This window comes from Tachyglossus aculeatus, chromosome 12 (genome assembly GCF_015852505.1).
Source record: "Tachyglossus aculeatus isolate mTacAcu1 chromosome 12, mTacAcu1.pri, whole genome shotgun sequence".
Taxonomy (NCBI): Eukaryota; Metazoa; Chordata; class Mammalia; order Monotremata; family Tachyglossidae; genus Tachyglossus; species Tachyglossus aculeatus.
The window spans coordinates 10,061,126-10,087,945 of NC_052077.1; the positions used below are offsets into that span (position 1 = coordinate 10,061,126).

General features: G+C 38.9%; 1 protein-coding gene across 2 annotated transcripts in view; it reads right to left on the bottom strand.

Moving 5' to 3' along the window:
• NDST4 (N-deacetylase and N-sulfotransferase 4) overlaps positions 1 to 26,493 on the bottom strand; it is a 192,534-nt gene extending 166,041 nt beyond the window's left edge. For both annotated transcript variants that reach the window (XM_038755183.1, XM_038755184.1), the window contains exons 1-2: positions 26,119 to 26,493; positions 976 to 2,227 (exon numbers count right to left, since the gene is read on the bottom strand). In XM_038755183.1, coding sequence (XP_038611111.1) covers positions 976 to 1,956 — 981 coding nt within the window. In that variant the 5' untranslated portion in view covers positions 1,957 to 2,227; positions 26,119 to 26,493. The remainder of the gene's footprint in view (positions 1 to 975; positions 2,228 to 26,118) is intronic.
• Between the last annotated feature and the right edge of the window lie 327 nt (positions 26,494 to 26,820).

The window sequence follows — 26,820 nt, forward strand, 5'->3', positions numbered from 1 at the left end:
TCTCTTTTTCTACAAATTATTTGACAATCAGCAAACTGGAAACTTCCTGCAGCAGAACTATTAAACTGCTATCCTTTATAGGTTGTTGAGAATTCTAATTTACTTTGAAAGGGACAGAATTGATCACCAAATACTCTCATGGTTCTAAAATGCTTCCCATGGGATGTACAAATAGCAAGGCATAAAATAATGACAACAACAGAAACAAAACCTTTATCGTTGCCACACACGTCAGGGTGAAGCAAAGCCTATGGAGAGGTGAAAGAAGTTCAAAGTCAGAAGAGGGACTCAAAACCAGAAGAAGTTGTGATAGAGCGTGACAACTATTTCTAGAATCATCTAAAAATTCAGGAAAAGTGAAAAAAGATCTTTGTAATCCTCAACATCTCAGTCAGGTTAATGGCAAATATCCTTCTCCATTAATGGGGGGCTCCAGAAAGTTCTTATGCAATGACTAGCCACAAATTATTGGTAGAATTGAATACACTCCAAATTCTCTGCTCAGTTTATCGGCTAATTTTCCTGGCTTAGCAAATATTTAAGTTTCTTGGAAGACCTGGTCAGTAGGGTCATTCTTTCTCCCTGTGAACCTTAGGCTTCTCACCTCAAGCAGGAAAAGAGTGGCATCTGTTCCAGCCCTGGATTCCACCCCATCGTATTTAAATGAGAAGCTGAATACCAGATAGGGAAGAAGGGACTCTCATGGTTCCACTGTTCCCTACACAAGGACAGTGAGGAAGGGGATGAGTCTGAGAAGGGGAGAAACCGGTAAAGATTCTTAACCTAATTCACTTCAGAATCTGTGGTGAGGTGGGGAGGTCAAAGGCAGTTCAAAATCCTTCAGTGTCTGCTGCTCCATGAGGGCCTTTACACCTCTTAACAAAAGATTGGTACTTAGAAGGTCTCAAATTCACCTTTGCTTACCTACTTAGGCCTGGGCAACAGTTATTAAAATGAAAGGAAAGCCATTCTTACCTTCACATCCTCAATATTCATCCTTGTTCCTTCTTTCCCCACAAAGATGTCATCGATGTCTACGAGAATGTACCTGTCCAGGGACAGCGAGAGCTTCTTCCCTGACAGGAAGGAGACGGCATCTATGAAGATGAGTTTGTGTAACCAAAAGTTCAAGTTGTTGCCAAAAAGGACTCGCTGGATCCCATCATGAAGTCCCAAATCCTGGATCACCGTAGCATGAAAGGCAGAGCTAGACAAGGATTCGGGGAGAGTCTTGGGAGTCCGCAACTCAGTTAGAAGCACAGGCTGGTAGGTTGAATGGTTAAATTGAAAAATCGTCCAGTCCTCTCCAGGGAGTGGACCTTTCTCAACCCACGGTGCTTTGGTAATATGCAGCAGAGGAGACCGAGGGTTTACAAAGCAGTCTTTCAGGGCAACATTATTGTAAAGGTGCAGCGGAAAGCCTTTTAGTGTCATACTCGAAAGGCTGTTCTCATTGGCTTTATGAAAACCAATTATGCTAACACTGTATTCCACACAGTATTTTTCCAAAAGCTCTCTATTCCATGAGTCCATGGTGACATACTTCAAGATGTTTTCATAAATCACCAGTGTGTATTTCCCTTTTCCGTCTTCTGTGAGAGGAGGGATATCCCCCTTGCCGGAGGCAATGACCATGTGATACTGAAATCGGCTGGATTCCAAGATGGCTATGACATCTTGCCCAAGCTGAGAATACTGGCTCTCTACGAAGAGCAAGACTGTGGGTTCGGTCTTTGACGTATCAATCGGTTTAGCCGTTTTCAGCTCTATCGACCGGTAGGGCAAGAGTTTAACATCAGCACATTCCACTTCGGTGGTGGTTTCAATAAGTGCCATCTCTTGTTTGTAGCCAGTGTAGAGAAAATACGCAGAGATGAGGATGCTCACCAAACAGAAGGTGGCTAACAGGATGATTAGGGTTCGGAAACTTCTACGAAGCTTCACAATAAGATTCATTTTTTTTTAAAACACGTTCAGTGTCGCTCTCTGATCTCTTCCCCTAAAGTGCCATAGTGCATAGAACATGCTATGGTGCTCGTACCACTCCCCACAGGTTTATGTGACCATTGCCAGACATGCACATATGTCGGGGGAGCTTACCAAAGCAAAACAAAACAAAAAAACAGAGTTAAGGCTGAAGGTCAGTGTGCTGGAAACCTGAACCTGGCAAGACTGTCTTTGAAGAAATCCAGGAACAAAGATGGATGAATAATCCTTTTGTCATTATCTGCAAAACAGAAAAAAACAAACAGCTAGATTACCTTTGTGTCTCATTACCATTGGTCCATGTCAAGTTCAAGCCTGGAAAAATTTAAAATATCCACTGAAAGGTGCAAACATCCAAATACGAAAGAGAATATATTCATTTCAAAATATTATATGGATAAGGAGGTGATTCACTATGAACTGAAATAATCAATATGATTTACTATACCAAGGTTTAAACTCATAAACAAGACATAAGGAAAATACTGGTACTAATGCTGAGGTAAGTGGGTTTCAAAAACATGTCATACGGAAAGAATGGCATCTTTTATCATTTATAATTGTAATGTTCTTGTCTCAATATCCTTCCACAGTGGCAAATGCAGTCAGATAAGATATATCAGATGTCCATAGATTATTCCTGTGTCTATAAGCCAGAAAAAATAAAAAAAAAAATGTTAAAATGGTTGCCCGTGGTCTGAATGTAAAGACTACAAGGATTATCTGGAATGGTTGTGCTAATTTTACCATGATTGTGAGGACAAAGTCAGTGCCTATATATCAGTAGTAGGATGTGCATGTATTTGTAAAACCATATTCAAGAAAATATGTAAGACACTTGGGAAAAATGACTGACAACTCACTAGATGGAAACTGAAAACATCAACATGCTCTCTTACACTAACATTGGCATTTTAAAACACTTTAAGCCATGGGTAAATTATTTTAACTGAAAAGAAATGGAAAATATTGGACTGAAGTGTCCCAAAGAATTTCTACTGAACAATTTTCCAAGAAAGAGCTTTTATGACTTTAACTTTGTATCACCCATGAGAATTTATGTCAACAGTTTAGATGCCTGATGAATTGTCATCACTAGAATTTACCAATGCTTAAAAAGAAAGGCAGAATATATAGATTCTGGATTTTTTTTTGGTTTACAAATGAGAAAAACCATAAACATTCCATTTAATAATGAAGCAAAAAATTAGTAGTTTATAGATTTCAAGAAATCCTTCAAACAATTTCCATTTGAATTACTAAGTTACTGCAAATCCACCATGCAAATCCCTCTATGCTGTAAGATCCCTATAAACTGAAGCTCCATTGTGGGCAGGAACATGTCTACCAACTCTGTTATGTTGTATTTTCCCAAGTGCTTGGTATACTCCTCTGGATACAGTAAGTGCTCAAAAAATACTGTTGATTGTTATTGCAATAACATGCTTTTTCTTTGTAAAGTTCTAAAGTTTCCTATATGTGAGCTTAATATGCCTGACATGTTTTAAACCTCAACAGATATGTCACTGCTTTTTTATTTTTAAAATGGATCTTCAGCCTGCTTTCTATTTCTTATTTTGAGGTTGAGATCTTGGTTTCTCCATTAGCATCAAAATGCTTCAGGGTTGGTGTTCATTTAAATAGGATTTGCATTTTGCCAAATCCTTTCAGAAAAAAAATGCATCAATATCTCATTGTGTTTTTTCCACCAATAAGGGATCAAATAAGGGGAGGAGAAGCAGCAGGGCCTAGTGGATAAACCACAACACTGGAGTCAGAAGGTTCTGGGTTCTAATTCGACTCCGCCACGTGTCTGCTGTGGGACTTTGGGCAAGTCACTTAACTGTGCCTCAGTTATTACATCTATAAGCTAAGAGCCCTACATGGGATATGGACTGTGTTCAACCTGGTTAGCTTGTATCTACCCTAGTGCTTACTACAGTGTCTAGCATATAGTAAAGATTTAACAAATACCATAAAAGATATGCATAGGTTATTCAGCAAGAGTTGAATATGCTTTCCAAATGAAATATGCCAGATGGCTTTATTTGTGCATCTTTGTCTTTTGGAACAATCACGTTTCTAAGTGCTTATCATATACTTTTATCCATTTATGTACCATCTCCTAACAATTTTCCTCTCCAGAATATGACAATTCTGTCCATTGCGACTCATGGGCACTTGGAATAACAATGTGCTCAAACCTATCATATTTCTCTCATGACATAGCCTAAAATCAATAGGTCAGTATACACTTCTGTAAATAAACTCTCTCATGGAACTGTCAGGAACAGAACACGGTTGAAATGGTAGCCTTTTAAAAACATATTTTCCAAATGGCAAAGCACACTACTAGGTAAATCCTCTGGATAGTAACACCTACTGGTGGGTTGGATAGTCAGAAAGAATCATGATCCCTGACACTGGCCCTCAAACCTTCAGCTCTTCTAGAAACAATGTTCTCTCATATTCTTATTCAGCTGTTTGGGATCCACACACAGTCAGCATGGCGTGGCGGAGAGTGTACGAGACTGGAAGTCATAAGGTCCTGGATTCTAATCCCATCTCTGCCACTCGTCTGCTTTGTGACCTTGGGCAAATCCCTTTACTCTTCTGTGCCTCAAGTTACCTCATCTGTAAAATGGGGATTCATTCATTCATTCAATCATAATAATAATAATGGCATTTATTAAGCGCTTACTATGTGCAAAGCACTGCTCTAAGCGCTTGGGAGGTTACAAAGTGATCAGGTTGTCCCACGAGGGGCTCACAGTCTTAATCCCCATTTTACAGATGAGGTAACTGAGGCCCAGAGAAGTTAAGTGACTTGCCCAAAGTCACACAGCTGACAAGCGGCGGAGCTGGGATTTGAACCCATGAACTCTGACTTCCAAGCCTGGGCTCTTTCCACTGAGCCACGCTGCTCATAGTTATTGAATACTTACTTTGTGCAGAGCTCTGTACTAAGTGCTTGGGAAGTATAAGTTGGCAACATATAGAGATGGTCCTACCCAACAACGGGCTCACAGTCTAGAAAGTTTAAGACTGTGAGTCCCATGTGGGACAGGGAGTGTGTTCAATCTCATAACCTTGTATCCACCTCAGCCCTTAGAACAGTGCTTAGCACAGAGTAAGTGCTCAATTACCATCATTACTATTATTATAAACAACTCATTAATTCAGTAGCATTTACTGAGTGCCTACTGTGCATGCTACCAAGTGCAGTAAGCAACCATTAACAAGCTACAATGGTGTCAATTCTCTCTCTCTACTCGTGCTTGAGTTCTCTGCTTCAGCCAACCAGCCTGCACGCAATCCTAAACACTCATCTTTTCTACTGGTCTCTACAACTGGCTGTTTCCCCTCTGAAAAGCTTTCCCAGATACTCAGTTCACACAACATACCTTTTCCCTAAAACTCTGCTAAAAACTCATTCTATCCATGAAACCTTCCCATTCTAACTCCACCTGTTCCAACTAAGCCCTCCCTTCATGCATCTCCCTTTGGAGATCATGCAGACAGTGCTCAGTGCTTGTTATCTGTCATTTTGGTGTATTTCTGTTAATGACGATTTCTCCAGTAGAGTATAAACTGTTTGAGGCCAGAGACTGATTTTCCTTTCTACAGCACACCTTGTTAAGACCTGTCCACAGTGGGTTCTCAAATATACTTTTTGAGAATCCTTCATAACGAAATTAGAGTATTATCTGAGCACCAGGAGTGATTCATCTGATGATATTGCTATTGTACAGAAACACCTCCTTTCATTCTGGAAAATAACTCGTCTCAGTTTTGTCTAGCTTCCTGATATGTATTTCTGCTATACAGTATCTAATATATTTTAGTTCTAAAGATATTTTTTTCCCCAGTGTAAACTCCCGAAATGTGCCATTTTAACCTAAATGATATAATCACAACCACTATAATACAACATAATGGAATATAATACTACACCGGTAGCTTTGAGCTATCAACTAGATTCACATATCAGGAGATTCTGAAGCCGTCCATGTAACCAGAAGAAAGAATCTGGGAGATTTATTTTATCAGCTCTTTCTTCAAGATGTGTAAGTTTATTTATGATTTTCTTAGGACTTGTGTTGTAAAACAGGAAGATATAGCAAGATTTTAAAATGCTTAGTCCATTTTTAGCAAAATCACCCTGAAATCCTCCCTCTGGTCCTTCTTCCCAAGGGTCTTACTCATTAGAATGTCACAGGAACAAGAGGAAAAGAAAATCTTGAGTGCCTTCCTTCGGTTTTCCATTTTTGTATTTCTAAATTCTACTAGCTAAAATGCTAATCACAAAATGTTGCAGTCACAGTCAAGTTTAAATGTCTAGATCATATTGCTTTGAGGCACATATTTACTTTTCCTTAAAATTAAGACATCTGTTCAGGTTGGAGCCAAGGAATACTAATGGCATCATCCAAAAACCACTTACCAAGGCATAACAGAGTTTGCCCATTTCCTAAGGTTTGTTTCACTCCTGAGTATAGCTGAGAATTGCGACTTTTTCTCCCAGGTCATCATTTCAAAGGACCCTGGAGCAGGTCTGGAGCTAACCTGGGGATTCTGGTCCTTTCAATCAATCAATGGCATTTAATGAATGCCCACAGTGTAGGTTACAGTATGGCTTTAAAATACTGCCCTGAAGAGACTTACAACTTAGAGGAAGACAAAAGCAAAGTTATATAAAGATAGAATGGAAAAGGGAATGGAAAGTTGGAATAATGAATAAACAGATGCTTAAAGAGTAGTTAGTATACAAACACATACAATATTGTTATGGGTGGCTCTGAATACCTAAGTGTACTTTTTGGTTGGTTTGTTTTTAATGGCATTGGTCAAGTGCTTAGGATGTGTCAAAACTGTTCTAAGCACTGGGGTAGGTCCAAGTTAATTAGGTCAGACACAGTCCCTGTTCCACATGGGGCTCACAGTCTGAGTAGGAGGGAGAACAGGTATCCACATTTTACAGTTAAGGAAACTGAGGCAAAGAGAAGTTAAGTGACTTGCGCAAGGTCACACAGCAAACAATTTGCAGAGCCAGGATCAGAACCCAAATCTTTCTGATTCCCAGGCCCATCTCTACTAGACCACACTGCTTCTCAGTGTTGAGATGGTTATTGGGAGAAGAGTGTTGATAAGGGATTGCTTCCTGGAGGAGGACTGGTGGAATTGAAGGGACTGTTGCAGTGTATTCTCCCAAGCACTTAGTGCAGTACTCTGCACTCATTAAGAGCTCAATAAATATGACTGAATGAATGAATGATGGTATTCCAGACAGGGGAAGGGACATGAACAAAGGGCCAGAGACAGGAGAAGGGAGATCTTAGGGTAAACTGAGGATTAGCAGGTCAAGAAGTCAGATGAGTAAGAAGGAGAGAATACAGAAATTTTGCTGTTTGCAATTGGAAATGGATGTTCATCTCTGGGGCTGTGCCTATATGACAACACAACTCCACTTGAGATAGATGATCCCATTTCATTGGTGACGGGTGGTTTAGCCTGGAAAGGTATTTCAATAAATTAGGTGAAGAGTGTAATTTATTCAGGGGTAGCCAAGTACCTTTGAAAAGGATCACCTGAAGTGAAAGCAGAAATGTAAACCTGTACAAGATGTCACCAGCCCCGGCTTCTTCTTCGTCACTGAGCACCCAGTTCTGTGCTTCTGTATCTTCAGCTGTAAAATGGGGGTAAGATTTCTTCTCCATACCTCTTAGACTGTGAACACCGTGAGGGACAGGGACTAAACCCAATCTATCTTCCTCAGCAAATAGTAAGTCCTCTATTAATAGTACTCTACTAAGGTATCATTTTGGGAGGGTATAATGCAATAGAGTTGGTAGACACATTCCCTGTCCACAACAAGCTCACAGTCTAGCATAGGGGGAGACAGACATTAATATAAATAATTTACAGATACATACAAAGGTGCTGTGAGGCTGAGGTTGGGGTATATTCCAAATGCCCCAAGGGAATAGATCAAGAGCACAGACATGGTGGATAGGTGAGGGAGTTGGAGGATAAAAAAGAGGGCTTAACCAGGAAAGGCCTCTTGGAGATGAATGGCTCATTCAATCATATTTATTAAAGGTTACTGTGTGCAGAGCACTGTACTGAGCACTTGGGAAAGTACAATATAACAAAAAAGAGTGACAATCCCTGCCCATAATGAGCTCACAGTTTAGAGAGAGGGGGAGACAGACATCAATACAAATAAACAGATATTAATACAAATAAATAAAATTACAAATATGTACATAAATACTGTGGGGCTGTGGGGGAGGGCAAAGGGAGCAAGTCAGGGTGATGCAGAAGGGAGTGGGAGATGAGGGAAAATGGGGCTTTGGGTGGAAGGCCTCCTGGAGGACATATGACCTTAATGCCATATTTATCAATTACCAGCATTAATGGGGGGTTTCTTGATCACTTGCTATGTGCATAGCACTATACTAAGTTCTTGGGAGAGTACAATACAATAGATTTGGTAGATACGTTCCTTGCCCACAGTGAGCTTACACTCAAGAGGGGGAAACAGACATAAATATGCCATAATATCCAAATTTGACTAGTTTCAAAGTTGGCAGAGACCTAGGAATAATGGGGAGGAAATAGGAGTGAGGGTCAATATAGAAAATTAAATGAGAAAATAATAGTGCAGGAAGAAAACAAAAGGGGGGAAAGAAATATGTACGCAAAGAAAATGCCAACATGAACCAGGCCAACCCTCAAGCTTTTTTAGTTCAAATGGAATGAGCAATTACCAGCTACTTCAATTTTAGGGAGGAAAACTAGACTGTTTAGTTTTTCTATCTTTTGCCTGATTGTCATAACTCTCCACTTCATCTATCCTGGATGTATGTACATATATTAAAAAGGGGAAGAGTGTTTCGTTTTCTTCCTTTAAGTTTTGTTATTTTCCAGGGAAAGAATGTACAACAATGTGATAGTCTTTTCATATACTGATACTAAGCATTTTTTTTTGTACATAGAAAAGCAGCAAAGCACTAAAAACTACTCATTCTTTTTAAGGCTTTCAGCGAGGAGAAAATACAATGTATTTTGGAATGGTATATTTTAGGCAATACTGTACTAAGGTCATTAATTATAATAGCATAAGTATAATCAGCCTTAAGGACAGAGGTTTATATTGTTATAAGGCTTTTTTTCCCCCTCTGCTGATAACCTTGTATCTTTGTCACAACTTTTCTGTAACTTAAATGCTGATTGTAATCCTATGCCTTAGATTTAAAACAAAATATTGTTTATCTAGGGATAAAGAGCCTAGAATGTAAGTGATCCATTAATTCAACTTGCTCTCCCTAGCACCTTTATGCCATGGACTACCTAACAGTAACTGGGATCATTTTACATTGTGAAACTTCTCATAACTTTATCCAATCTTTGTAAACAAGTGACATTATACTAATACCCAAGGTGATCAATAACTCATTCCCATGGATCAAATTCCCCTTGAATTTGTGAGCGTCTCAAATCACAAGATTAAACAATTCCAATTCAAATTCCCCCAAAAGATCAAAACCATGTCATTTGACTATGGCAAAGCCTTCATGACCATGTCATTTGCGAATGTGTGATATTGATGAGGTATTATTTCTTGACTCATTTTAAGAGTTCATCTAAGGCTTAAATAGAATATTAGTCACATTAAGAAAATATGCTCCTATTAGAGTTGTATGTTAGTTTGAATTGTAGAGAAAAGGCAATTTTATCACCAGAGGGCGATGTTTTCTTGCTTTATTTGCTCAGCATCTGTTCCACTTTGGCTGCTTTTGAAACCAGCGGCCTCGGAATCAGTTTAAGTCTAAGAAGGTCACAGCAATCTCCACTAGCACGGAGAACCCTCGGTTTCTGACATTACTGCAAAAGCAATGGGATTCAGCTATTAATAAAACGAATAATGTCACAATTTCAAAAGAACCCCATGCTTAGTTCACTTTCCTGTGGTGAGTGAATGTCATGCAATTGGCATGTCAACATTCACATGTCCTGAATGAAGGAGGCTGGATCATATAACCTATAATTCCATCTTCTTTCTTAGTTTTTATTTCTGGATTCCCTCTGTCACAGAACAAAGCTTTCTCAATAATCATTAATGGAAAAGTAACATGACATCGGATGGCATGTGTCATACTCACTGTGAACTTGTTGATGGTTATTTTTAACTGGGTGAGGAAGGTTAAAGTCACGCAAAGCTCTATGAAGCAGACGCTTTTTCTTTCCATTTCCCATTTGCCCAGATTTATCAAGCCGATGTGACTTAGACGAGTTTGGCTAGCTAACACAATTAGGACTACTACACATTCATCCTTTTACCTTTAGGAAAATTTATGATAAGATCCTAAACTGTGATTTAGAGCTCTAAACAATTAATGGTAGGTCCTAAAAGTTGAAGTTAACAGCCAATTTTCTCCATTGTGATACAAGAGCGTTATGTGGCTTCTATGGCATGTTTTAAGTTCATTGCCCAGGGTATGTAATTATATGTAACTTCATAACATGAAAAAAGGAAAAAAAAGTATGCTGGTTCCAAAACAGTACCATTCATTGTTACAATTTCCTTTTAAAATTACCCTGAGATTACCTATCAGGAAAAGCATCCTTACTCTGAACTGTAACATCTTAGTCTTGTCACACTAATAAGTATCCATTGTAATTTATCAGACACCCGAGATGCACGAAAAAAAAACTCAGGGTCTATGCAGTTTCCATGCAGATTATTTTGAAAGATAATGGATCATTACCAGGTTGTAAGCTCACTGAAAAAATTTCCAATAAATCATGCTGACAAAAGAGCAATTATATAGAAATGGAATTGATTTTTATTCCAGTTTCCCTCCACAACTCCTTCATTAGTCAAGCAAACTTCAAAATGCAACAACATGCTTTCTAGTGGTAGAGAAAAAATATAAATGATTCAACCAGATTTATTACATAAAATTGTTTAATGTCTTCAAGGTGACAGTGTAGATTTTTTCCAAAATAACCACAGACATTTAAATTGATCACAGTTGGTAAGTCATGCAGAGAAATAGTTCTTGATCACTACCCTGTTGATTCCTTATATGATTTTTTTATGGATCCATGGTGAATATAAATACATTTGGTGAGTACATGGAAAAATCCATATATTTTGAGTTATAAGGTTTTGAACCGTTCTATCATTAAAGCATCTTCTCTTGACAGATAGCAACACTAGAAGAACATACTCAGATGTAATTGGAAAAATCCAAAGGGGGAAAGACTTCAACAAATCTTGATGAATGAGTGCTTACACTTACCATAGAGTCTTTAAATTAGGAGAATGATGGGGATTATGGTTTGAAATTAAGTCAAAACCAATAGTATTTATTGAGCACTTAATGTGCAGAGCACTGTGCTAAGCACTTGAAATGACTGTCTTTGCAATATTTTTGTCCGCCTAAAGACAAGGTGGATCTAAAATATATTTATTTTACTCCTAAAGTAAAATGACACAAATTGGAAAGTACTTTTTGATATGGTTTCAGCAAGTTATTTCAAATGTGAAACTATCCATATTTTAAGATAGTTGTGGTGGTAGCTATGAGCCCACAGAGAAAGGTAATAAAAATGAATAAAGGACAGAAAATAGATTGTGGGTGGATTACAGCCCAGGTGAGCTAGGCAATGGAAGAGGTAAGATACTGAAAATTATTTTCAGAAGATCACCAGTGTCCATTTCTTTGAACAACCAAAAATCAAGGAAAAAATGGGCTTCAATGCAGGAAGAGAAGTTTAAATAATCAATAGTATTTCTTGAGTGCTTACATTATGCAGAATATTGTTGTTCCAAGTGCTTAGGAAAGTATAATACAGAGTTGTTAGACATCTCTGGCAATGAGGAGCTTACAGTCTAGAGGGGGAGACGGATATTAAAATAAATTGCATAACTGTACCTAAGTGCTGTGGGCTGAATATCAAGGGTTTATAAAACAATAAGGGCAATAATACAAGACTAGGCTGCTGAAACTGATAAAATATTTCTAAAGAGGTTTAAGAAAACCACACATTTAAAAGCCATGTGTTATCTGGCCTGATTACTACGACTTTAACTTCAGGATTTCAAGCCTAGTATTAATATTTACAAGAGACCTGAATAAGTTATGTAGTAACATGATTCGGTGACCCAGGTTGTTCTGACCTAGACTGGAATCTCACTGTGGACAGGGAACACATCTAACAACTCTGTTACACTGTATTTTCCCAAGCACTCACGTGCCCTGCAAATAGTCAACATTCAGTAAACTCATTAATTCAATCATATTTATCACGTGCTGTGTGCAGAGCACTGTACTAAGCGCTTAGTAAATATCATTGATAACTTACTCTAAGGCACCAAAAACCTCCCAAACCTCATTTATTTTTAAATGGTATGTTAAGCACTTTCTATGTGTCAGGCACTATTCTAAGCATTGGGGAGGATACAGGCTAATCAGGTTGGACACAGCCTACGTCCCACATGGGACTTACAGTCTCATTCCCCATTTTACTTATAAGATAAGACCCAGAGAAGTTAGAGTGACTTGCTCAAGGTCACACATCAGAAAAATGGCAGAATTAGAACCCAGGTCCTTCTGACTCCAAGGCCTAAGCTCTATCCACTCTCATGCTGCTTCTCTACGACATGGCCCTATATCCAAACTGGTATTTGTTCTTGTCTCTGACTACTATGTTAACAATAATACTGCAAAGCCTAAATGAGAGAGCCATCTCCTTATTCTTAGTCATCACTAAAAAAAAGGGTGGTTAATATTTTGGCCACAAGTCCAGTTCTTCAATTTCACAAGCTGTTGATGGTCAGACTCACAAACTCATCCCATCCCATGGTTCTGTTTAAAATGGGGATGAGAGGAAGGCTCTAGGTTCAGCTGTGGAGACTCAAAGCATGTGAAAAAGGTTTCCAACTGCAGTCTCTCTGGCTTGAGACTGTAGAGCCATTATGGGTAACAAATGTGTCTACCAACATATCATATTATACTCTCCCAGGGGCTTAGTAGGGCTCTGTGTGGCCTGGTGGCAAGAGCACAGACTCAGAAGTAAGAAGACATGGGTTCTAATCCCTGCTGCAACTCCTATCTGCTGTGTGACCTTGGGTAAGTCTCAACTTCTTTGTGCTTCATTTCCCTCATCTGTAAAATGGGAATTAAAACTGTAAGCCCCATCTGGGGCATAGTCCAACCTGATTACCTTGTATCAGTGCTTAGAACAGTGCTCGGCACATAGTAAGTACTTAACAAAATACCATAATTATTATTGTTACTATTATTAAAAATCATTGTTTGGCAGAAGACTAGGAGGCAAAACAGCCTGTGCAAAGCAATCAGCCAATCAGTGAATCCAAATTTAGCCCACCACTCAGCCTTTTCTCTGATGACTGTCCATTCTCCTCTTTTTTTTAACATATATTTGTTGAGTGTTTACTATGTGCCAGGCACTGTACTAAAAACTGGGGTAGATACAAGCTAAGTAGGTTGGACACAGTCCATGTCCTACTTAGGGCTCACAGTCTCAATTTCCATTTTACAGATGAGGTAAGAGAGGCAGAGAGAAGTTAAGTGACTAGCTCAAGGTCACACAGCTGACAGGGTGGTAGGGACTGGATTAGAACTCAGAACCCAGGACCTTCTTATTCCCAGGCCCATGCTCTGTCCACTAGGCCATACTGCTCCTCAAGCATCATAACTCAACATGACTGACTTGCTGCAAGACAATGATTGCTTTCAGCGTGAAGTGGTTTTTGTTCAACTGAAGACTACATTACAAAGCCACCAAGATTTCTGGCAATAACTGAAGTAGTTTTTGTTGCCTCATCAGGTAAATTCTGGAACTGGGAACCAAACATTCTCTTTCAAGTTAATCTTCCAGAATGAAGGCCAAATACTTGAGGAAATCCTAATTTGTAATGAAGAGCAGGATGCAATCTTTAGGGCTGCTAATAGCCCAATTTCACCACTTCTTGAGATGTGTTAAAAGTAGGTCACATGCATAGGCACACTATGTTATTATGTGGTAAAATTATATTTTCGCCATTTTTTCAGTCACTTGGATATAATGGTCAGGTAACAACCACGTGCATTTTACTGATTTCCACTGCCTCTTGGAAAAACTTCTGTTATAATTTCTGAATATCTTGTCTAATTAAGGTGAACCAGTACTTGACCCATCTAAATGAAAACAACTGCCATTACTGGGAATGTAAAAATCAGCAGCTCTTAAAATCCATGCGTGGCAATTATCACTTCTAGAGTCCTGCCTTTCACCAAAATACACTTTCATACCCAGCTCATCATTTGCTCTGAGCAGTTTGAGAATGTTCTTAGGCAGTGACAGCTGGAGTCCAACATCTTATTTATAGAGAATTCCACTGAGCTATTTTACAATTTTCCTCCCATTATGAAGTCCCAACAATTTACGGACTTAAAGATGCAATTGCTTAGCTAACACCATATGTAATGTTCTATGCAGTCTCTACAATTCATTTTGAGTTGGCTTTAAACTCACTGTACTGAAAAAAAATGTATTTATTCAAAAGAGTGAGCAAGTCTAATACACCAGTTCTTATGAGGTACATTAAACATGATTATTAGGCAAGGATGCAATGAGGAACAAAAAAGCCCATCATGCTGTGCAGTGGATCTCAACTCGACTCTGTATAAAGAAAATTGATTGTGGCATTTTGACCCCAGTGGTCGTAATTTCATTTCTCTGAGTAAGCCCACCCAGGTAGTAATGCCTTTTCAGGAAAGAAGTTGGACAAGAGATTCATCAGTTTCTCCTTTCATAACGTAGTGTGAAACTAATAATGCCCTGAATTCATGTTGTATTTTTATTATAGTTTATCCCAGTTACTACTCACCAATGCCCCCAAAAGGTCAGGAAAATCTGATATCCCCCATATTGCATATGAGGAAATGGGCACAAAGATCTTCAGAAGATTGGGATCTAATTACAGCTCTTCCCTAAGCAACTTTGATCAAATTCCTGATTCCCAGACTTGCATTTTTTTCTCCACAGTGGCTGAAATCTGTTGTAACTGTTGAAATATAGATTGCGCTCTCCGTAGATGGCCAAAGAGTATTCTGAATGAAATGCATTTCAACATCTGCTCTGACACAGACTTCAAGGATATTAAGTGCATTTTACATTAAGGTTTCCTAATTTATTTCCAATGAGTAAATCACAATTGCTTATAAGCAAATTTTAGTCACAAGGAATTATGGACTAGACAATGTTAAAGTATATCATTGGAGAAAAGATAGCCTTCTGCTCTACACTCAAACATTTCTTGATTAATTTAAGAAATCAAGCATTTGTTTTAACTAAATGAAACACAGCAGGAACACAAAAATCTGGAGCTTTTAAAATTCAGGACCATAGGAACATACTTTAGATTTGCTTCTTACCAAATCTGGAAGAATAAAACTTAATGTTGTCCTTGGGTAGTTACAATGTATAGTTACTCGGCAAGTATTTCTGCAATACCTACTGGATACCAAGTCCTGCACAAGGTCATTAATGTAGATGAAACTCTTATAGGCAACCCTGCCAGTGAGAGAAGATTCTCTATGGTGACTTCTCTATGCTTTGCTGATCCTTATTTACTGACACAATCTCCAACCAATGCTACTGAAGAAAATTTTAGACAATATCCCACTGATAGAAAAATGCTTTACCTATTCACTTCTGCTCAATTTCATTTCATCTTATTTACTTGCACCCTTTAGGCACTTCAGTTGCCAAAAGACATTTACTCTCAACTTTGTTCTCCATTGCACAGAGTGGAGGGAATCGCAAGCCTGAAGAAAGGATGATTCCTGAGGATTGAGCCATTATTGATCAGAAGAGCTCCATGAAGAGAGAGCTAAGTACCCATGTCTACCGAACCGTTTCTTCAAATAGCAGTTCCAAGTACTGCATTTATTCATATTAACATCTGTCTTCCCCTCTAGACTGTAAGCTCATTATCAGCAGGGAACGTATCTGCTAATTTTGTTTTATTATACTCTCCCAAGTACTTAGTACACTGTTCTGCACATAGTAAGTGCCTAATAAATACCACTGACTGATTGCTGCTAGGATCCTCTCATACTGCACCAGAGGAATTACTATCGGAGTAGGAAAACCCTGGGTTTTTTTGGCCTAAGTCCATTTGGCAGCAGAAACTACCCTACACTACAGAAGATGCACACCTCCAGAGCACAGCTTCACCTGGGTCCCTCACCTAATGATCACTGTGGTATTTAAGTACTGACAATGAGCGAACACCGTACTCAGAGGAGATACAAGATAATCAAGTCCAACATAGTCCCTGTCTCACGTGGGACTCACAGTTTAAGGAGGAGGGAGAACAGGCATTAAATTCCCATTTCATCGATGAGGAAACTGAGTGCAGAGAATTTGTGATTTGCCCCAAGTCACCCAGCAGGAAAGTGGTGGAAATGGGATTAGAACCCAGGTGCTCTGATCCTAGGCCTATGCTTTTTCCACGAGGCCACGATGTAAGTGACAAAGGCTTTAATAAAGGGGATTCTCAGAAGAATTCTTGGGTTGGGAGTCAGAATGCAAGGGGTCTAATCCTGCTCCATCGCTTGTCTCCTTTGTTAACTTGGGAAAAAATCAACTCCTCTGTGCATCAGTTACCTCATCTGTAAAATGGGGACTAAGACTGTGAGCCCCATGTGGGACAGGGACTGTGTCCAAATTGATTACCCACTCAAGTGCTTGGCACATAGTAATAATAATAATAATAATGATATTTGTTAAGCACTTACTATGTGTGAAGCACTGTGGGGGGGCATACAAGGTGATCAGGTTTTGCCATGTGGGACTCACAGTCTTAATCCCCATTTTACAGATGAGGTAACTGAGCCGCAGAGAAGTGAAGTGACTTGTACAAAGCCACATGGCTGACAAGTGGCAGAGCCGGCATTAGAACCCATGACCTCTGACTCCAAAGCCTGTGCTCCTTCCACTGAGCCACGCTGCTTCTTTAAGTAGGCACCTAAATACCAAATTATTATCATTACCATCTGAAACTATTTCCCCCATGGAGAACACCAGCCTCCATTACAGCAAACTATAAGTTCCTTTGAATTGATTTCCCTCCCAAACCAGAAGCGTAAAACCACCTTCTGGATTTCAATATCAATTATGGTGCCCTGATGTTTATTCTAACCTCTTGAACACAGGTATGTTTTAGGTGCTTTAAAAAAAGTTCCCCTAAATGCAGTATTTCTCTTGGACAAGATTTTCTCACTGGTAATGTAACTAACTTTCAGAATGTTTATACAAAAATAGTTCAGTCCAAACTAGAAGGCTTTGTATGACTCACAGAAACGAAGCAGATATCCAAAGGAAGTACAAAGCCTGGGAAAAACAGAAGTACTCCTGAGGAAAAAGTGGGATTTTCCTTTACTTAAGATTGTCTATTTGGCTCAAATTCACAGTATCAGTGTTTACCTTCCATTTCTAGCTATATAAAGGCTAAAGATATTTAATCACAGAGACTAGGACTACAAGAGGAAAACTATTGTTATTAACTCCAACCCATACTTCCATGCCTTTGTACTATTCTATATAGTAGAAAGAGAATGGGCTTGGGAGTCAGACACGGGTTCTAATTCCTGCTCCGTCACTTGTCTGCTGTGTGACTTTGTGCAGGTGACAACTTCTCTGTGCCTCGGGTACCTCTTCTGTAAAATGGGAATTAAGACTGAGTCCCTTGTGGGACAACCTGATTACTTTGTATCTACCCCAGTGCTTAGAACAGTGCTTGGCACATAGTAAGGGCTTAACAAATACCATAATTATTTATACCAAGAAACCTGTAAAGTGGAGGTCAACGTTTAATAGGCAAAGCAGTTTACCAATGCTTAGAGTTCTGAAGTGCCAAGCGTCTAGCCAGTTAAAGACTCACACTACTGGGCATATTGCCACTAAGGTTTTCCTGAAAACAAAATTCAATTCCAGACTTTGCCAAGAGGTTGAGCAGAAGGGTGGAAACACAGGTAGCTTCTCCAGATTCCCTTAATCCTGTTTTCTCTGGACTTCCCCTCAACTCTTTCAGGTTTATTTCCCCAACTGTCCAGTATTTTCCTTCTCTTACTCTATCTCCTTATCCTTATAGAGATTTATGATTCCTTCAGGGCCTAGATACTGGTGAGCATTTCCAATAAGCAAAGCGTGGTTTGGCTGTAAGAAACTAAACAACATTGCCTTGGGTCACTAGACTGTAGGTTCCTCATAGGCAGGAATATCTACCAATTCTATTGTACTCTCCCAAGTGGGTAGTACAATGTTTAGAATACACACTCACTCACTAATAAAACTGTTTGATTAAAACCATTTGTCATGGATCCAAATTAAGCAACCCTTGAACAGACAGTTTTCCTCATCATGTCTATCTCACTAACTTTCTAGGTGTACTATTAGGAGGACACCCCCATTATAACCAGGCTACCTTGTATCTATCCCAATGCCTAGTACAGTGTTTGGCACATTTAGCATTTTACAAATACCACAATTATTGTTAATACTATGAATCATTTAATGCTTAAACAGTGTGGTTGAAATGCTGGTATACCTCATGATAAAAGCTCAAGTTCCGATTTGTCATGTGGTCATTATCTGTTTCCTGTTCTGAACTTTTACTTTTGAGTAGAAAAAAGCCCACACCCAGACAACTAATTAAGCAAGTTTTCATAATTGTTCATTTTAATATCTCCTACCTCTGTTAGGTCTGCTTCCACCTTCTTTTGCCTCAGAATTCTTCATGACTTCAGAAGGTAACTGTTTACCAAAGGCTTACTTCCCATTCTATTTCATTGCCAGTTCCTAGAAACTCATCATTTCATATCTAGCTGCTTTACAATCAAAGGAGTTTTAAGCTCTCAATTTAAAACATCTCATAAGAGATCAAATATAAAGGAAAAAAAATTAAAAATTCCAGCACAAAGGATTTCCCCTATTTGATTTCTTTGAGGTAGATGAAATGAAAAGCAAAGTTGTCTATTTTATACATATGAAAGGGATAGCAGCAGCACATGTTCACCTAGTCTAACTTCCTCCTTGATCTCGTCGCCACACAATCAGGACTTTGTAAACTTCCTTCTTAAGACCATGGCAAGAACAATTTTACGGCTTATTTAGACTTTCTTTCATGTGGAAGACTGTCGAGTAATTCCAACAGTCTTCTGAACAGAATCTCTTTGCAGAAGGCATCAGCCTCCTAGAGAGAAAATTTGCAGACTGAAGAATGAGGTATCTGATCTCCTTTAATGATCTAATAACCTACACCCGTGCCCCACGTTGCAACCCAGGTTTATGTCTTTACTAATCAACAACGTTCCATTAACCACCTCATTTTTATCAGCTGGGTTTCTTACCCTGCTCTCCATTCATTTCTGCCTTCTTCATCAAAGGCCTTACTCGTGATGATGGTGAAAGATTAAAAGCCATCAAGTCACAAAAAATACATATGTATATATGTCTGTATGTATTTATTACTCTATTTATTTTACTAGTACATATTTATTCTACTTATTTTATTTTGTTGATACATTTCGTTTTGTTGTCTGTCTCCCCCTTCTAGACTGTGAGCCCACTGCTGGGTAGGGACTGTCTCTATTTGTTGCCAACTTGTACTTTCCAAGCGCTTAGTATAGTGCTCTGCACACAGTAAGCGCTCAATAAATACGATTGAATGAATGAATGAAAAAGAAGTACAAGGATATTTTCAATGATAAACATTTACAAGTAAAATTGGAATGAACAAAATATAATGGAAGTGAGTTGTAGACAGTCAAGTTTATTGATCTCAGAATCTGTGGTTATTTTCCTAAGATCATTCACTGGTGGGTTCTACCTTAGTAGAAAGCTGAAACTAAGGGTGAGTTCTCACATCACAGAATACTACCTCAAAGCCATTTTCTCAGGCTTTGAAACAACAAGAATATGTGTCTATACCCCTGGGGAGAAGCCGAGTGCAAATCAGGTTCCAAATCTAGTTCAAGATTTATGCTTTGGAGCAGTCTGACTTCTGAGTTTGCATGGAAAAAAAAGCCCTATTGTGAAAATTTTATTTGTATGAATATAATTCCTGAGATTTTCTAATTTTAATGCAAATAAAACTAGCAATGTAAGAAACATGAAAAGCAGTCTTGTCTAGTGGTAAAAGCAAGCATATGGGAGTCAGTGGACCTGGGTTTTAATCCCAGCTTCACCTCCTGTCTGCTGTGTGACCTTGGGTGAATCACTTAACGTCTCTGTGCTTCAGTTACCCCATCTGTAAAATGGCGATTAAAACTGTGAGGCCCATGTGGGACATGGACTGTGCCAAACCTGATTAGCTGTATATACTTCAAAGTTTAGTACAGTGCCTGGCACATAAATAACCACTTAACAAATACCATAAAAAACAAAAAACAAAACACTTTCCAAGTATTAGTACTATGATGCTTAAATGACTGCTTCCCTTTTTATTGCATAACTCTTCTTCTGGTTGATGTGGAGGTTTAGGTGGGAAAATAAAAATGTGATTCTAAAAGCTAGTTTTCACTTTTAGAAGCTGAATCAACCAAATGAATATTCTAAATGTATTCACGGTGTTATTTCCAGGTCCTGGATTTCCCCATTACCCTTTTCATTTGGTATGGAGTATAGTGAATGAGGAAGAAGTAGAAATGTTGGGAAATTCAGTGTGGGAAAGCATTACCAGGTTGAAAGCAAAACAATAATAATTCATTACACATATGAAAACAAAAATGTTTACGTAATTCAAATTTTGGCCTATAAAGCATTGCATTCATTTCCTCAGACACCCTGGATTATATTCTACATTGTTATTTGGGCACAATTTTTTTAAATAATAATAATGGCATTTATTAAGCACTCAGTATGTGCAAAGCACTGTTCTAAGCACTGGGGAGGTTGCAAGGTGATCAGGTTGTACCACAGGGGGCTCACAGTCAATCCCCATTTTACAGATGAGGTACCTGAGGCAAAGAGAAGTTAAGTGGCTTGCCCAAAGTCACACAGCTGACAATTGGCAGATCTGGGATATGAACCCATGACCACCGACTCCAAAGCCGGTGCTTTTTCCACAGCGTGCTTTTCCCAGCATGGCTCATGCTGCTTCTATTAAGTGCTTGCTATTTACCAGGCACTGTATTAAACATTGGGTAGTTACAAGCTAATCAGGTTGGATACCATCCATGTACCACATGGGACTTAGTCTTAATCCCCATTTTACAGGTGAGGTTATTGAGGCACAGAGAGGTTAGGTGACTTGCCCAAGGTCACACAGCAGGCAAGTAGCAGAGCTGGAATTAGAACACAGGCCCTTCTGACTATGTATGTTTGAGCAGATTCCTTTAACCTCTTTTTTCTTGATGATTTCCTTTCAGGATTTGATGTCCACTGTGAGTTTAAACACTAGGAGATTTATAATCTGAAGATTTCCTTGGGGAAATACCTCTGAGTTAGTTATGGTATTAATTGTGTTCTTACCAAGAGCTGAGCATTGTAACTAAGTCCTGGGGTCAATACAAAGTAGGAAATTCTAATGCAATCAGCTTTCCCCGAAGGGCAAAAAATTAGGCAAGTCATGGGAGTGAAAGATTTTAGTCACTTGATATGGAGAATAGGTGCTCCTCTCACTTACTCTCCAACCTTACTTCATGGCATCAATATTCAGAGAAGGTTTAAGTGCATTTTCATGTGCCTAGAAGATATATGTGGAGAAAGCAGCTGGTAAAATGTTTAACTGTAGACAATTGAATCTTCCAGGTTACTAAAACCCTTGGGTTTAGCTCCTTCCTTCTGAAGGAAAAATAATAATAATAATAATAATAATAATGGCATTTATTAAGCGCTTACTATGTGCAAAGCACTGTTCTAAGCACTGGGAAGGTTACAAGGGGATCAGGTTGTCCCACGGGGGGCTCACAGTCTTCATCCCCATTTTACAGATGAGGGAATTGAGGCACAGAGAAGTTAAGTAACTTGCCCAAAGTCACACAGCTGACAGTTGGTGGAGTTGGGATTTGAACCCATGATGTCTGACTCCAAAGCCTGTGCTCTTGCCACTGAGCCATGGATGGGAACAGACTGGTTTAATATTTACAAAAGTTACCAATTGTAAACCACACTGATGCCTTTTATGGCTCACTGTTAATGACTGGGAAAGCTGTGTCTATAACTTGGAAGAGAGCTAAAATGTTGCGGGGAGGGGAAGGAAGGCAATGGGTTATTCCAAGGTAGCTGAAAGCAGTAGCTGGAAATCTGAAGCCTGAACCTTTTCTCCTGAACCAGAACCTTAAAGAGAAATCGATAGTCACAACACCAAGCATCTCTTTTTTTCTATGACTCAGGATACAAAAAACTTTGTTGACTTGATACTCGCTCTCTTTCCCTGACACTCCTAGGGGCATTGGCTCAGTTTTAAGACCCTCAGTCAGCTCTCTCTCTCTCCTCCCTGGATCTTTTTTTTCCCCAGTACACTCCAACTCGTACATTTTGTTCCTGTCAAGTTTACCTACCCACTCTGCCTAGTGCTGGGTTAGAAACAAGACAATCCGTTTCCACATGGGACTCACAGTTATAGTAGGAATGAGTAGGTCTCACAGCAGGTATGTGGCAGAGTCAGAATTAGAACCCAAGTCCTCTGATTCCCAGAACCCATGCTCTTTCCACTAGGCCATGCTGCTTTCCTACTACCTACTGCTATTATACTCTATTACCTCTTCCTATCCTATGTTTTTAATGTCCCTCTCTCCTGCTAGATTGCAAGATCCTTCTACCATACTCTTCCAAGTGCTCTATAGAGTGCTCGGCATACAACAGGAACCTCAAAATACTTTTGATTGATTAATTAATTACTCTTCTAGATGATTTTACTAGGGCATCCATTTGGAATGGTAGCCTGGTAGCATTCCTTTGGCAGATGCTTACATAGGAGAATGACTCCATTTCATTATGATAATGATCCCCATTTTAATGGTATAACATAACTGGATTTACTACACAATCTCTTTTTCCTTAAGGATAATATTGTAGAGGACAAACTACTAGGTTTACTCAAATTAAGAACATTCTGATGATGGACCACAATTCACTGATGGCATCACATAATTTATTATGATTGTTCATATTGCAACTCCAGTCTATTAGGCAAAGGGTAAAATTGGATTAACAAAACCCAATTTATTTTTATGAAATAAAATAAAAATGATGATAGAAATTAGAAATATAAACAATTGGCTATAAGTAAATTCCAAAATAGAGGATATCAGACTTCTAGAGATCTAAAGTCAGATGGCTCAATTATTCCCCATATTTACAAGAAGGGACCAACTGACATCATCTAGTTTGGACAGAGATGCTCTAACTTTGCCCATTGGACTGATCAGTGCTGAGATAAAGGTTTATCTTACATCTTTACTGTGAATGAAACCTTCTCTGATCCCATAACCAGAACAGCTGCCTAAAACATTGGAGGTACAATTGCACCAAGTCAAAAAAATCCATTGGTTGTCCCTTTTAGTCCCACTATGAGACTTTATTGAGAAGTTCTCTATATTAATAAAATCTAGATCTGAGTCATACATTGGGAAATAAGCTGTACTGAAATATTCTTAGTTGCATATCTTAAATTGATGCAAAACTAGTTTATGGGAAGAGTGAGCAGTTAAACTTTGGTGTAAATGGTAAAGATTTTCTTTCTTCTGAGCCACCTCTCATGGTGCACCTCTATTTCTAACACAGTTTAAGAATCTCCAAGTTCTGATTTATTTAATACAGAAAATAATAGCTAGCTCTCCCAGTACTCTTTCCTGCAGGTACTTAATGACAAACAAAATAATCAAATATCTTTTAATAGGAGAGTTATATCCTGGGATAGTAATGATAAACTCCATTTAATCATAGCCTTTACATTTAATGGACACAAAATGAATCAGTGCAGATATTCTGAAAGGCATCCATTTTTTGGGCACTGGGAATTTATTATCTAGTTTATCAACCTGTGGCTACATTTTCCTGATAGTAGGTCAAATACATTTTATAACTGCAATGACATAAACATTGCCAGATTTTTAAAAGATGGGTTGCATTGGGTTTGTGCATCACTAATATCGAGTAGAAGAAAACAGGTGCTACATCTTAATATTAGACTCCAAGATTATTACCAGAGTAATTCTCAATGGACCATTCATCATTCTAAATGCAGTAATAAAGGTGTCATCACAATGACAAGACACACAATGTGTTTAAATGAAGGGTGTCAAAACTTGGACGCTTTATAGGAAGATAGGTATTAGTGTGCCATAAACATGTTTTATTAACCAAAGCAATCTTATGAATCCAGTTGAAATATTTGGTTTCTTCTAGTCAGATTCAAACCAGCATGGAGATGTTCTACCGCAATGTACTATAAAGACTGGGGGGAAAAAATGACAAACTAGTGTGCCTATTTGAAAGTTGGATATATTTGCCATGCTTGCTTTGGAACAGAGGACACTAAACATTTTTTTCTGCATATGAAAATCCAACTGCCTGTTAGTCACTGGGAAAGATGGCACCAAATACCTAATGTCTTTAAAATCTTTCTTGTTGAGCTATCCTAGGATCAGCACATCATCCAAGGAGCCTTACATTGTTTCAATAATGTGGGTCAGAAGAAATTTCAAAACCAAAATTTTTCCTTGGAGTTAAGTGAATCTTGGCAAGCTTTTGGTATTTTTTTCTAGAATGAAAATTCCTCAAAATAGTTGTCCCTTTTTTAAGTTGATGCTCAAATTGCCATAAAAATATACTCAAGTGATAAAAACTTACAAAATGCCAAGGTGAGATGAGGGCGCATAACACCAAGCCAACCATCTCAAACTTACGAAATATTTTCAGGGCACTGAACTAACTGTGACCATAAACTAAAACTATTCTAAATTGGCAGTATTTCCTGCACACTACCCCTGTCAACTTACAGCATTTGAGAAATCAGAAAAACAGGCTACAAAAGGAAGAAAAGTCAAAAAACCAAAGTTAAATATATGAAATTTCCTGATAGAAAGTGTGGGGGTGGGAGGGATGAGCAACTGCCTTAAAGAACATTCTTCTTATGATTTCTTATCACCACTCCTCCCACCCCAACAAAGTGTCATTTCCACAATAAGAATGTTGCTGTCCAGTTTCCGTTCTAACTCTGAGTCACCAGACATACACCCCCCACCCCCTTCCAAGAGCTCTGTTTTAGCTTGTAAGGATCTAAAGAAAATCACTCAGTCCTTAGCAAAAATGTAATGACATGTAACATGCTTGGGGCAAATATTTCTCTAAAAGAGTCTGCAGGGAACTGAATGTGTCAGGAAATCTCAGCTCCTGACCAGAAGAGTAGCCACCCTGGGTCATCTGCATGGTACATGACTCGATGACATTCTTAGGACTGTTTCCCAGTGCCAATCTGTAGTTAGTTTAGTGCAATAATAATAATAATAATTATGATGGTATTTGTTAAGTGCTTACTGTTCAAAGTGCTGGGGAGGTTACCAGGTGGTCAGGTTGTCCCATTGGGGGCTCACAGTTTTAATCCCCATTTTACAGATGAGGTAATTGAGGCACAGAGAAGTTAAGTGACTTGCCCAAAGTCACACAGCTGACAGTTGGCAGAGCTGGCATTTGAACCCATGACCTCTGACTCCAAAGCCTGGGCTCTTTTTACTGAGCCACACTGCTTCTCCAGTGGTATGGAAGAAGGTGCTAAAAGTATGTTAACGCCTGATGTCTTTTTTTTCCCCCCTTATACTCTGACAATTGTTTATATATCTCATGATCTGCCCTTTCAGACAGGGCTCCTGATCTTAATTCACAGTGCATATGTGAAGATGAATGGCTATTAAAAACACCCCCCCCCACACCCACACACACAAAGTGAGAGCTGACCCTCTAGACTGTAATCAAAAGGAAAAAAAAAGTATACGGCTCTCTCCTATAGACAGATTCTTTTTATTGTGTTCACTGAGTTTACATAGCTTTGCAACATGTTGAAATATTTTACCCACCATTACATGCAGAAATTAAACAGAAACTTACCTAGAGAAGAACAGCTCTTCCTTTTCTAACTTGAATTTGTCCAGGGTCGGAAAAAGAGATATCCACAATTCAGATTCACTTAGCTTCAGGTAAATTCGGAGTAGTTCTGTTGACACCATCTGCCTCAACAATATCCCAGGAAGACTCCTTTAGCTCCAGTCCCTGGTAACTGAACTCTTCTAGCACAGCCTCATTTTATTTATACACACATTGTCCTTTTCAAAACAAGCAGCCAGCTGGAATGATTCAAACCCCTGTTCAGCACACTGTTAAAATGCAGCTTCCTTCCTGGACACGAGAATTACACCAGGGAGCAGTCAGAGTACAGCAAAAAGGCTACGAGAACTATTTAATCACCCGAATACCAGCTGCTGTGGCTGCTGCTGCTGTTCCTCTTATTTAGCCGTAGCAAGTCTCTCCCTCCCTCTCCTTTCTCTCATATCCACAGAACTATAAAGGCAGCTTTGCTGGATTTTGATTGGCAGAAGCAGCCAATCCCATCAGCTAATCGTCCTCGAGACTTCTAAGCACTAGATGTTGTGATGTCATTCTGACTGTGGGATGTTACACATGAATACATTCCAATAAAAGCTAATTCAGAGATCAGCTGCATTCCTCTCACACCACTGTGATTGATTAGACGCTCCTGGAGGATTTGCATAATCTGTCATTGTACAGTTGGCCCACCTCTCTTACGACCTG